This window comes from Salvia hispanica, chromosome 3 (genome assembly GCF_023119035.1).
Source record: "Salvia hispanica cultivar TCC Black 2014 chromosome 3, UniMelb_Shisp_WGS_1.0, whole genome shotgun sequence".
NCBI classification, from domain to species: Eukaryota; Viridiplantae; Streptophyta; class Magnoliopsida; order Lamiales; family Lamiaceae; genus Salvia; species Salvia hispanica.
Window position 1 is genome coordinate 4,792,883 of NC_062967.1, and position 13,934 is coordinate 4,806,816.

At 38.9% G+C, this 13,934-nt stretch overlaps 3 protein-coding genes across 3 annotated transcripts; 2 read left to right on the top strand and 1 right to left on the bottom strand.

Moving 5' to 3' along the window:
* On the top strand, positions 1–3,354 carry LOC125215041 (protein LTV1 homolog). The gene is made up of 6 exons (XM_048116333.1): positions 1–229; positions 572–1,026; positions 1,313–1,726; positions 1,815–2,393; positions 2,605–2,732; positions 3,100–3,354. Exons 2-6 carry the CDS (start codon positions 601–603, stop codon positions 3,101–3,103), a joined length of 1,551 nt encoding a protein of 516 aa, XP_047972290.1. The 5' UTR covers positions 1–229; positions 572–600; the 3' UTR covers positions 3,104–3,354.
* A 755-nt stretch (positions 3,355–4,109) lies between these two features.
* On the top strand, positions 4,110–7,216 carry LOC125214410 (translation initiation factor IF-2-like). Its single transcript, XM_048115427.1, has 3 exons — positions 4,110–4,350; positions 4,941–5,231; positions 5,797–7,216. The coding sequence occupies exons 1-3, from the start codon at positions 4,204–4,206 to the stop codon at positions 6,943–6,945; spliced, it is 1,587 nt and encodes a 528-aa protein (XP_047971384.1). The 5' UTR covers positions 4,110–4,203; the 3' UTR covers positions 6,946–7,216.
* Positions 7,217–7,999: 783 nt separating this feature from the next.
* LOC125213549 (protein SMAX1-LIKE 6-like) lies at positions 8,000–12,828 on the bottom strand. Its single transcript, XM_048114152.1, has 3 exons — positions 11,372–12,828; positions 10,243–10,489; positions 8,000–10,116 (listed from the first exon to the last, which is right to left on the bottom strand). The coding sequence occupies exons 1-3, from the start codon at positions 12,562–12,564 to the stop codon at positions 8,296–8,298; spliced, it is 3,261 nt and encodes a 1,086-aa protein (XP_047970109.1). The 5' UTR covers positions 12,565–12,828; the 3' UTR covers positions 8,000–8,295.
* Between the last annotated feature and the right edge of the window lie 1,106 nt (positions 12,829–13,934).

A 13,934-nucleotide genomic window follows, 5' to 3' on the forward strand; every position in this document is an offset into this window, starting at 1 on the left:
CCTAGAAAAATCTCCACCCTTATTCAACATCACATTTACGTTTACTCCTCTCGGTTTCCTTCTCCCTCTCCGAATCTTCCAGTGTTTACGCCTGAATCAATACCGCTGCATTTCTCCATCGCCATCCATTGCCTGCTTGTGTCTCTTCTCCTATTCAGCCCCTCATTATCCACCCTCCTTTGAAGATATATTTAAAAGCTTAGAGCTTGAAGCTTCACACCCATTGCCGGTAAGGATTTTTTTAATCTTATTCCTCTTGTATTCTAACATTGAATTGAATTGAAAGGATAGATTAGGAGAAAGTTGCTCGTGAATTGAGCTAGCGAAGGGAGCGAGAATTTACGACTTAAATTGGAATCACTTCATAGTAATTGGATTAATGTAATGCTCAAACTTGTTTTGAATTCATGACTTGGAGTAGTAATTTTGGACTTAATTCATAGGAACTGGAAAGTAGTTTAATTTGTAAGAACTGGATGATAACGATGATAAGGCCTGGTCATGCGAAGTTATAGTTATGTGTTGCTCTAAGTTTCTGGTATATAAGCTTATTTTTTCTTTTTTTGTCTAGTTTCAAGCTACATAAGGATACCTGAAAACATGGGAAAGAAGAAATTCTTTGATAAGAAAAAATCAGCCACATTCCAGCTCATGGCCAGGGACACATCTGATCCGAATTACTCAACATCGGACCCAATGGGTGATCGTGTTTTTGTACGTGTAGACAACAATGAGTATGTACCTACCACAATGGAAGACTCTGCTGATCCTGACTCGATTTATGCTGATGCCCCTGATGATTATGATGATGAGGATCCATATGGTAGCTCTGGAGAAGTGGTTGACCATAAATCTAAATCTACGGGCTTGCCTGATCATATACGAAGGGAGATTCTGGAGCTAGGGTTTCCAGATGATGGGTACAATTATCTGGCCCATATGCGGGAGATAAAGAACACAGGCGGTGGTTCAACATATTTTAATAATCCCAAGGCTGATGTCCATCAGCTTCCGCAAGACGTTAAGGTATAACTGAATTCATCCATCTCTGAGTTCTATAAAACTGAAATTCAGTTTTATATTTTGTAACAATTCATATTTATGCTAGTTAGAATTATATCAATCTCTTAAATTGATGGGCTGAACATGGATGCTGTAAAGTCTTACATTTCTTATGCGGAAAAATCAATCATTGTGTTTAAGCACCTTATTTCTTGTATTGATGTTAGTATATTGTCATGATTTTGGTGTTTTATTGATTATTGTGTAACTCTGTGTACTGCAATTAATACTTTACTTTTTAATGTGGTAGGCCTATGATGCTTCAAGGGTTGAGGTTTCCAATGTGAGTGATACTGTTGAGAAATCTATTTACAGTGTGGCAGCAAAGACTGTTGATGTGAGATTACATAAAGCGTTGGATCCTGAAATTGCGGCATTGCTGGATGATCGTAACTCTTCAGACTTTGGGTCTGATGTTGAGGACTTAGAAGAGGATTTTGTTGTCAAAGCAAATCTTTTCGAAGGAAGTGTAGGTCAAGAAGTTGATGAGAAGTTTATTGGTGAAGAACTTGATGAGAAGTTGAGTTTTACTTCAGGCTCAAGGTTTAATCATCCAGGGGTTCAAGACACCATTGTATCTGGCTCAACAGAGAATAGGTCTTCCTCATACTTAGATAATGAGAGGCCTAGAGTTCGTCGTCCACTTGATGAGCAGTTTGATATGGTAAGTTTATGATTTCATATTTACTACTCCCTGTTGTTTGTATTATAGGAATATGTATACAGGCTCACTTGGATATAATTTAATGCAGCTTGAGCTCCAAGAATATGGTTCTGACAACGAAGAAGAATTTATGGGGTACATGGATGAGGAAGATTGCCAAGAGTCCCTTAAAGAAAAGCTGAGCAATGCTCTTGAGGGCCATCCATCAAATGTCTTGCATCATAACAATGAAGGACTTGATGATGAGCCCCCTGAATTAACTGCTGAAGTGATTCGCCGATGCAGAGAATATGCTGAGAAGTTTGAAGATCAGGATGATCAAGAAGTAGTGCTGGTTGAAGAGAGCAGCGATGAAGCAGAAGCTTGGGACTGTGAGACTATCGTAACTACTTATTCAACACTCGACAATCACCCTGCTAAAATAGGAGCTCCAGAAGGGAGGAGGAAGAAGAAGATTGCTGAGGCATTATCTGGATCTGCTACTGGCACCAGCCAAGTTATAACACTTAGAGGGAGAGAGAGACTTCCCGTAGACTTTTTGCCTGCTAATAGAAAAAGAGTTGAAGAGAAGACAAAAGATGAGAAAGATGTGAATAACAAGAAAAGTGATCTACATAAAAAGAAGCCACGTGCTCAAGAGTCGAAGGAGGAAAAGAAAGAGAGGAAGGTATAAAAAGCTCTGTTTATCAGGCCCCTACATATTTTCTGATAGCTATAGAGGAATATTTTTAATTATTCTACTTACTAACTTAGCCATATTATTTATACTGATGATTTTCCCTCTCCGCCCTGTCCTCCAACCATGCATGCACGCCTCCCTTCTCCCATTTTCGATGCTTAGTGTACCATCATTTGAATACAAAACTATTGTTTTGCAGTCTGCTGTTAAATTAGAACGACGCGAGGCACGGCAATTGAAAAAGGAAACAAAAGAGGTTTATAAGTTTGAGTCTCATCGTGCTCAAAAAGTTGCAGCTTTCACTGGACCTTCATCTATTCATCTCATGTGAGTATATAACCGTTTGATGTGGCCTTTGAGCACTTACAAATGATAATTATCATTGTTGAAATAATTGGATCAGTTTAATTTTCTTAGCTCACCATTTTATACGATGCATGATACTTGATCGTGACCAATCATGAAGCAGACATCTGTGAAGGAATGTCTACTTATTGGTGGGAATTGTTGTGTTGGATATATAAACCGAGACGAACACATTAACATTGAACATTATTTACTATCCTGAACTGATTTACATCCCCATCACATATAGGTTCAATAGATCTTATCTGGGTGATCTCTATTGTTTCACATTTGAAAATGAATACTGATTACTTATATTCTTTCTGTGTTTCTTGTTTGTCACTTGCAGGTAACTTTCAGAGACAGTTCTAAATTGCAAGGTCGCTACAAAGACAATATCAGATAGTCCTTACCCGTCTTAGGCGGCTGGCTGGAGTTGGATAATGAGAAGTGTCAACTTAGATATTGTTCATCTAAATTATGATTCTAATGCACTCTACAGCTGGTTGTTGTGGCTTTGTAAACTGTTTTGTTTGGCGATTGGATATCGACAAGGGATCGCTATTACTCATTATATTTTAATAGAGATACAAAGTTTGCAATATGAATTGGGCGTGTGATTTTGTTTTTTTAAGACTCATCTGGTTGTTCATGTTGAGACAACATGATTTTCCAGGTTATTAGTTAGTATAACATAAAATAGATTATGTGAGAATTTCAATTTTATTTGATAATAATTCATGGCTTGCACTTGGCTGGGCAGTTCAAGTTATTTCACAATCCCCCCATCCTACTTTAACTATAGTTATGTTCCAACGTTTGCCTTTTTTAAATAAAAATGGAAGGTAGTTTAGAATTAATCGGGTGTACCTACTAGAGATTTTCTTAATTTTAATTGAGTACACTATTATTTTGTCTTTTTCAATATTCTCACATTTGATTTCTTAACCCTTTTGTGTTATCCATTCGGTGGTGATGGTGACATATCGAGATTCTATATAGTGGTCCATAAATATAATATTTAATTCTAATTATTAAGTACTTACTTTATCAAAAATATTTTAAATTATGTATTTGATTAAGCCTCAAATTATAGACTTTGTATAAAATAAAATGTATTAACAATTTTCTAATTGGTAGATATTTTTTCTCTAATTATCAAGTCTAGGTTTTAAAACGCCATTATTAGTTACTAATAAGTAGGAAATTTGAGTCAACAATAACATCCTCTCGAAAATAAATGAGAAATTATTGGTAACAAAAAAAAGGACATTCTGATAAATTTTTTAGCCTAAATATTTGACAATATAAGTCAGTACTATATTTTTCTCATAGCTTTGTTATTAATTTCACAAGCTTAACATACACCTTGCTTTTATTTCTTCCTATCTCCATCTCTCTCTCTCTCTCTCTCTCCCCCCATTATATTTTCTCGCAGCAAACCCTAGTAGCAATGGCATCGGCACGCGCCCCAAATTCGGGTTCAAAATCGTTCGATTTCGGCTCAGATGATATTCTATGTTCCCACGAGGATTACGGAAATCAGGATGGAAATAATGGTATCCACACCGATCCTTCCATTGCACCCAATCCCTCCAAGGTATATTTCATTTTATTTATCATTTCTTGATGATTCGGAGCTTCTATTATGTTTTCATTTTCGCCTGTTGCGGTATTGGATTATCACGTCTGATTTAGGGTTTGCTGCTTTATCGGAGGTGTTGACTATTTTGTGTTGATGAGATTGATCGGTTCTACAGTTTTGAATTGATATGTTTCTTCTTTGTTAAACTAAGTATCTGGTGCATATGCAACGTTCTGTTTTTTTTTTCGTGCTGCAGTTCCTTATTGCCGGTGATTTCTGTGCTAAATTTGTTATTCCCGAATACACTTAAACTTAAGGAGTGGGTTTGTAAACTGAGGGATCTGAGATTATTTGGTTGTGGAAAAAAGATGAATGATTGAGAACAAAAGCATTTAAATTTATGAGACATTGATGGTTTGCTGAATACCTATTCTGTGCACATCAGTATCTTGTTCCCTCTGGGTTCTGAGTTTGTAGGGAGCAGCATTAGTTTTCGTTTGACTGTGTTCAAAATGCTGGGCTTGTTTCTGCTGATATTTTACTTATTTATTTTTTAATTAAGATTGTCCAAGTTTCATCACTGATATCTGCTCTGGATTAAACAGGAGTTTAACAAAAGCAGAATGGCGAGATCAGCTGTTTTTCCTGCATCAACCTATAGTACACCTGAAGAATCCTCATTTAGTCATGATGTAATCTCCACTGTTGATAACACCATGAAGAAATACACTGACAATATCATGCGTTTTCTTGAGGGAATTAGTTCACGGCTGTCACAGTTGGAATTATACTGTTACAATCTGGATAAATCAATTGGAGAAATGCATGCCGACTGGGTTCGTGATCATGGAGAGGCAGATTCCAAGCTCAGATCTCTGGAGAAGCATGTTCAAGAGGTATGTGTTGCAATTAATTTTGCTATTCACCATTATAATTTATAAATTGATGTCCTTTATCTATAATACGGGCATGGGCTCTTTGTTCATTAGTGGCATCCCCCTGCTTTTCATTTCTGGAGAGTTTCCAGAATATGTATGAATAAATATTCTGTTGAATCTTGATTTTCATGGAAACTGAAACTGAGCATTCTTTATTTCGAATCTTGAGTCTATACTCTAAAGCATGTACTTTCTTGGATATTTATGGTTTGGCATGCTGTATATACTGTCACAATCGGTGGTTTTTTTTTTTATAGTGTTTGCTGCTGTATTTACACGAGTTGTTTGTTTAATATTTTCTTGGAACTAGACTGCAATTTGTATACCAGTCATAAGCTATGCAAATTGAGATAGTGAGATGATACCGCTGCAAACTAAAAGTCTAAAATACATCATTAGGTAAACTGCAAAGTTGGATGAAGAGTTATCTTTCAAACATTACTCATTGATTTCTCTTTCTGTCTACCTTACTATGATTCATATCCAACCTCTCTGAATGATTGAACTAATAACTGGAATACAGGTGCACAGGTCTGTGCAGATTTTAAGAGATAAGCAGGAACTTGCTGATACTCAGAAGGAGTTAGCCAAACTTCAGCTTGTACAAAAGGATTCCACTTCAGCTAACACTAAACAGCAGAATGAGGAGAGAACTTCTGCACCTGCTTCTGAACCTAAAAGTGCAGAGAACTCATCAGATTATCATGATCAGCAGTTGGCACTCGCACTACCTCATCAAGTAGCTCCGCAGCCCTCTCACCATGCTCGGCCAGTTGAGCATCAGCATCCTTCAATTGCACCCCAGTCATCCATGCCTCCACAGAGTATGGCGCCAGTACAGGCATACTGCTTACCTCCACAACAAATGACCAATATCCCCCCACCACAACAATCTCAAACTCAGTACCTGCCTGCACAATCTCAAGTTCAAGACCTCTCCAGGATGGCACCACAGCAGTCCCAGCCTCAGGGAAACATGACGCCGCAGGTTCAGTCATATCCGCAGCAGTGGTCCCAGCAGCAGCCTGTTCAACAATCCCAACAGTCAGCTATGCCGCCACAGATTAGAGCCTCCTCTCCAATGGTTTACTCTCCCTATCCTTCGGGTCAGCCAAATCAATCTCCTTCTGAAATGGCTCCTGGAAGCATGCACATGCAGGTATCATTTGCAGGAGCATCCCGACCTGGTTCGGCAGGTTCTGATGGATTACCTTATGGGTACGGTGCTCCTCCTGCCAGGCCAATCCAACAGCAGGTCCCGACACAACAACACAAGCCTGGATACACAGCTCAATCAGGAGATGGTTACATGCCTGGCGGGCCTCGTCCCCAACTTCCCCCTGGAAATACATACATGGTTTTTGATGGTGAATCAGGAAGGGCGCATCATCTGCCTCCACAGCCTCAGTTCCAACAAAATGTTTATCCTCAGAATAGCGTCCCTCCGCAAAATCCACCTCGTGTTCCTAGCAGTAACATGTTAGGCCCACCTCAGGCCATGCGCGGCCATCCTTACAGTGAGCTGATAGAGAAGCTGAGCAGCATGGGATACAGAAGCGACCACGTTCTTGGTGTCATTCAGAGGCTGGAAGAGAGTGGCCAGGCGATCGATTTTAATGCTGTGCTTGACAGGTTAAACGGACACCCTGCTGGTACTCAGAGAGGATGGTAAGCGCACTCAACCAACTTGCGTGCTCTGTGTGACTTTCATGTATTGAATTAATAAAGGATTGTGAGATGTCGCTCGCATAATTTCGTATATATTGGGATAAAGAGATGCACTTTTATCAGTAATCTCTTTCTCAAGCGTTTGTGTGCTAATTTGGAAGGGTGCTGCTACTCAGCTTTTGTGACATGGTAGCCCTCAGTAGACTATGGTTTGTTTCTCTACGTAGGTTAAACTGCTTGCGCTCCTTTTATTTATATATCGATCTTTTGAGGAATCTGGAATGGCATTTTTCTAGTATTCCCACGCTGTTTCCTTTTTTTATGTATTGGACGAAACGAAATAATTATAAAAAGCCTAAAAAAAGTGAAAGTTGAAGCAGCGGTATAAAATAATCAGTCTTCATCACTATTCTTCAGATGAATGTTGCGACTTCAATACGTTTAATATTTCACTTATTAAAATGGCGAATTAAACTTTTTTTTACTAGTCTTCAATAAATACCTAATAAAAGTTAGCCAATTATCACAAAAATCATGAATTTTGATCTAATTTTGGTCTATTTTGCAACTTTGAAAAATAGTTTAAATATTTTTTAAATTATCTCATTGCGATATATTTGAAGGAAATTATATATAAATTGAAGCGAAAATACTTTAGCCTAATCTTATACTCCACTACATATTTTCCCTACTAAATCAAATTAAATCAAATGACTTTAGTGAATGAAATACTACAAATTTGCAAAAAACAATAGATTTCATCTTTCGCGCATACACAATAATTTCCTTTAAAAACAAATAAATAGGACAGTTAAAAGAAAAATATAAAAATGATGATATAACTAGCTATTTATGAAAGTTGTGGGATTTATTTGAATTTGACTAAACTTTGTGATTTTTTTGACAATATATGATAAAAAGCAATCTCTCATTTTTCTTTTTCCTTTGCCTTTTTGTGTATATGAAAACCTGCAACTGCTGCTTCGACTAAGCATATACCCTAACATTCTTTCCATGCAACCTAGGAATATAAACAAAATTCAAGGAGAAAAAAGCAATGGAAACATGGACGAAAATGTTTTATTCCGAAAATACACATGCAAGAGGTGCCTAATCCTTCAACTTTCATATCATTACATTCAGCATCATGAGAAAAATAAGATACAAAAATATAGTAGTTCTCTGGCTATACCTCATACAGGAAGAAGTCATTGACAAGTTGCAATAAACCTATTTATTCCTTCTACTATATGCAAAACATAAGCTAATGCATAGCGTTACATGACCTAAACATAGACAGATATAGACAACATCTTATAACAATCAATAAGATGCATACCTGAAAAAAGATCGGTTAAACGTTTATTTTTGCTGGAAGACACACGCTAGAGGCTTGTGCTTTCGCAACAAGCCCGTAGTCACAGGGTACTAATTTCAATACAAAATCAGAAGCAACATTGCACCTTTTACGAGCTTCATCTATGCCCGAACAGAGCACCTGCTCGATCCAATCCCTCAACACGTCCTCTCTTTCTGTTAACCAAGAAGCTGCAAGCATTTGGACCATTACTTGTCTATCAATTTCTAGAAGAACAGTGGCTCCAACTATCTTTCTCAACTGTGCATCTATCTCCCTTAGTATCTTCTGAGAGAGAGAATCGAAGTCAAATGGTTTAGACACCACCTTTTCATCAACAAGCTTGAGCAACTCTCCCAGCCATGCCTCTGAATCATCCGAGTAATCATCATCACTTTTGTCAATATCACTATCCTCTTCCCCGCCATCATCAGGCAAGTTTAAGTCAAAGGATCTGGACAGTTGACAAGCACGTTTCGATACCTCAGCTTTGGTTGAGCCAACATTCATCAATTTTCTTTTACTCGAACAGAATTGGTTAGGGGTCATTTCACTTGAGAAAAGTGAAACGAGTGTAGTGCTATTCCTTCTGTAGATATCACCAACAGGTTCTACTAAAATTTGCATCTGCATATTTTTGGCCTCCAAAATTGTTTCTTCTGGAAACTCAGAGGCTTCTTTACCAAAAAGCAGATCTTGACTGCCCTTTACGACAGTTGAGGCGAGGATAAATATATTGTTATTGAGGAAGATGGTCCTGCCACGTGAATCTGGAAATCTACCTGTTTTGATGGCTTGAGATAAACTAGAGCGAACCAAGAAATCAGCCTTTTCAACATTTTCAAGGAGCACAACAGAGTCGGGATGCTTGCTCAACATTCCAGCAAGGTAATCAACTATCAGTTCCCTCCCAGGCTGCATTTTGATGTATTTTGAATCATAACAATCAACAATGTAGTTGAATGGGTTCGTATCCTGAGCACAAAGATCCAAATATAGCAAGTGGTTCTCTCTCCCAAATGCCATCTCGGCAACAGATGCAGCTATTTTTCTCTTCCCCACTTTATCAGGCCCCAAAAAGCTCAGCCAAAGATTACTCTTCTTTGAGCAATGATATCTTGCATTTTCATTTCTGCAACGTGACACAGTTCGACCAATAGTTTGAATGGCTTCCGACTGCCAATAAACCTTTTCAGCCAGAACACGCCATTGCTGTTCGAGGTCCTTTGCATTCATCTGCTTTCCATGATGTTGAGAATAAGATGAAGATTGAGAAAGTTGGCTCAGAGATTTCTCAAGGCTTCTAGATGATTCAGAATTCTGAAGACCATTGCAACCATCTCGCAAGCTGGGATTTTTTCTGAATTCCCCAGAAGAATCACAAAATGTTCCGAGCGTCAAATCTGTGGCCACAGAGACAACAGAGGTTGAAGATGTGCAAACAACGGGCAGGCTCGTCCTTTGCTGAGAGCTATATGAATTCTGAAAATCATTCAGCCCCAAACCTTGTGTTGGTACTTCAGCCTGCACAATTACTCTGGCACTTAAATTTTGCTTTAGAAGAGAGTTCTTTTGCCAGTCTGAGAGCATGCAAGTACTCATATTAGTCACATTGCTTCCATCGGATAATGAACCCGCACCAACTGCGTCTTTTCGTATGGGTACATGCTGCAGCGTTGTTGCAATAGAAGTATGTGGCTTTGGTAGAGTTGTATCCACTTGAGATGTCTGAGAGTGATGAAGCCTCTGGCAGATGCCACTCCATTTTCTCTGCAAGGCCAATATTTTTGCATCCAGTATAGTTTTGTCTTTATTAGCCTGCACTGAAATGACAGACCACCTGTTTACCAACCATCTCCTACCAACTCAAACAATATAATTCAGAAATGTACATGTTACCAATCTAAGCCTAAACACAAGTTTGAATTTGAAGGAGTAACGAACCTCTTCCGCGCAGGATTTCTTGCTTGTTTCACATTCAGCAATATGCAGCCACGGAGATAGATTCACTGATTGCTTATCAGCAACTGAACTGGTTGAAACTCCCTTCGGGACATCAGAAACTTCTTTCTCATACTTTTCATTGCACGAGCTGCATAGTTTCATGGGTTTCGTAACATTTGTGCATGGACTTTTAAGCTCAGATGACATAGAGAAGAATCCACCAAATGGAACAAAAGACCTCATCAAGCTGCAGGCATATGAGGTTACAACTGTCAAACATATTTAGAACATGTTCATAAGCCAGAAAGTACTTTAGGTGCTTAACCTTGAACGTACATGCTAGATATAAACAACAAGCAAAGCCATTTATACAAGTATTTCATAGATTATTGGAGCTGATGGAACAGTATAGAATTTTGTAGTATAGAATTTTCAAATTTCTCCAAGATTGAGAAGAATTGAGACAAAGAAAGTTTAAACATTTTAAGGAGTGGTGAGATTATTAGATCGATTATTCCCAGTGATGTACTTGAGAACCATGGTAGTTAATCCACTTTGGTTGTTTGGATAGATTCAAAATCCATCACTCTCATTACATGACTGTGTTCAGATGATCTAAATTCCACTTGAATTAATTAACGATTGAAATAAATTGATTTCAGATCAAATCCCTCAATCCAAATATCAATGTCAAAATAACTTGGGCAGCTATCCAGATCCAACAAGTATGCGATTGCAACAAACTAAAAGCATCATAAACAATTTTTTCCCACCGATCTAAAATTGTAGTAGTATCATTTTCGAGACTTCAACTGAGTTCTATGCACTCAGCCTACAGAATGCTCAACTAAAAAGGGTTCCGTCTTGCACTGATTTGCAAGTGAGGAACAGAAATCAAAACTATCTAACAAGTGCACAATCTGAAAGATGAATACAGAAGAAAAGAAAACCAATATCACAGCAACTTTGTTCCATACCTCACCAATCCATCTTTCAATTAAATTATTGGTAAAAGTACTGAGCAACTTGTCCAACGCAATAAAACAAAACGAAGCATGCATCACTAAAACATTAAAATAATTACACCAACAAGAAGAGACAAACCAAGATAAAAAAGTGCAGCAATGACCTGGACTTGAAAGGCTTTACTCCCATGGATGAAGCAGTGATAGGCAGCAGATGCAAATCCAGATCCATCTCAATACAAGGAAACAGATCTACCAGCTTCTTGTAGCCATCATCATCAGCCAAGAAGCCGATCAACCACAGCTTTCCACCATGGTTGATCAACAACCTCTTCAGCTTCAAAACCACATTACTAGCAAATTCCACCAATTCAGCATCCAAAAATGCCTTCAAATCCCCACAGTTGGCGATAATCCCGGCGCCCTGGCAATTTTCGACTAATTCATCGACTTTTTTGAACTCCAACCCTACCATCTCTTCGCTGAAACGCTCACCGATGCACTCGGAAATCTCACGTTCGATCGAAAACACACTCAATCCATCAAGTTCTTTAGGCAAAACTCTGGATTCGCCCTTCTTCAAACAATCTAAAAAGCTCCTACAAGCATCATTTCCAGCCGCGCCAATGAGCAACGGATTTCTCCTAGTTTTCTTCAACAGAATTTCCCCAATTTTTCTCGGATTCTCATCGAGTTTCTCCACCGCAGAAGCGTCGATGAAGGGGAAACTGCGAGCGCGTTTGTCCAGCTCGAAATTGTCCAGACCAGACGCATACAGAGGCGGCGGCCGTGACGCCGTGAAGGCGAATCTGGACACAGAGAGAGGATTCAGAACCGCCAGCTTGATCTCCTGAGTCCGGAAGCCCGCATCGCCGAAGACGCGGCTCACGATCGGATCATCTAAAATCGAAGTTAAGAAATGCTTCAGCTCAACTTTCACCGCGGAAATCGACGGCGTACCCTGCGGCGAGCTCGAATTCAGCTGCTGCTGATACAGATGGAACGTATCCGGATGGCGCCTCTGGCTCGCCTGCGATCTCTTGATCGCCGCCATGAGAGAGTTCGAAACCGGCGGCTCCTCCGCGGCGGCGGATTTTGACGCCGAAACCCTATCGAGCGCGACGCCGACGCAGAGCTCCAGGGCGCGGAACTGGCGGCGTGGGGAGAACGCGCTGCTCCAGGCGCGTGTGCAGGCATCGCGGAGAGGAGAAGCAGGCACAGCCAGTAGAGCGGACACCACGTGCAGCGTGGTCGTCTGCGCGTGGCTGCGGCGCCTGGCCGCAGCGACGGCGTCGTCCAGCACCGCCGCCGCCGAGTCTGACAAGCATTGGCGGGCTGTGCCCAGCGGCGTCGGCATCGGCCACCGAGCTTATCCGTAATAGTAATATAAAATAATACACAAATTCCAATAAATTAAAATAATTCGGAAACTATAAGAAAGGGATTTTGCTTCGCCTTTTTCAATATTTTTTTAGGCCTTTTGTGTGAAAGGGATTTCACTTGTGTAAAATAATTTGAAGAATGAGGTTTGCAGTATATATTATTGAAGTTGCAGAAGCAGTGGTAAAAGAATTTTTGCTGGTGCGAGAATTGAAGAGAGAGAAAGTGGGGCTGAATACAGCATATCACAACAAAATCCTGAGGCATAGATTCTGTTTCAGAATTGCAGGAAGACAGATTTGTTTATTCATTCCTCTAAACCAAAAATTCATTTGCCAGTTAAATAGTTCACGAGTGTGATCATGGAAGCCAGCCGGACTAAAATGACAACATGAGACTCGACTCCTAATGACAGACGGAAAAAATAATATTTAATTATATCGAGTGACATATGGAATTTGGAACACTATGGGGTATTTATGTTTACCTTTGGTGAGAGTAAATGGCATTCAATTTAAATCACAAATTCATGTGGTAAAGAAGATGAGGGGCTAGTTAGTGTAGACGGGATTATTACTACGTAGAGAAATAAGCACATGCTATATACATACACATTGACGTGATATGTTCCTTTCCTCCATTATTGAGGCGTGAAATGGTAAATACTAAATAACACTCCTTTTGTTTACTACTCCTTTGTCTCATAGTAGATGACACACTTAGAAACTGACACAAGATTTTAGAAGATGTTATTTTATGTATTAGGTGAAGAGAGAAAATAATATATTTATATTAATGCGAGAGAAAGTTTTTTGCAAAAATTAAAATATAATATTATTTGTAGAATAAATTAAAAAATAAAATATGATATCTACTATGAAACAGAAGAAATACTTTATTCAAACTTGTTTAATTTGGCTATAGTTTTAAAAATGTAGTAATGGTAACATAAAGCAAGCGTGGGGAAAAGAATAATAATGCATGAATCCTACTTTTATACTGATAAAATATGAATGAGGTAATGTTTTGTATCCATTTATTCACATTTTCATTGTCTTCGACTTCACCATAGTGGCACGTACACGTGTAGTTCGCCCTATATATTTTAATAACTTTGGTTATTAATTTTTTACTGATTACCGAATAAATCATCTCATTATCAGACACCCGATCCCGAAGCCGGCAAGTGATTGGTTTATATTATTAAAGTATTTATTTATTTTCACATTTAAACCAATATTTGCAACAAAGTGACCTATGAAGCCGGCAAATGATAGGATTATATTCTATAATGAGTAATTTTGACATTTCAACCAAATTTTAGAAACAAGGTCAAACACTTTGGGC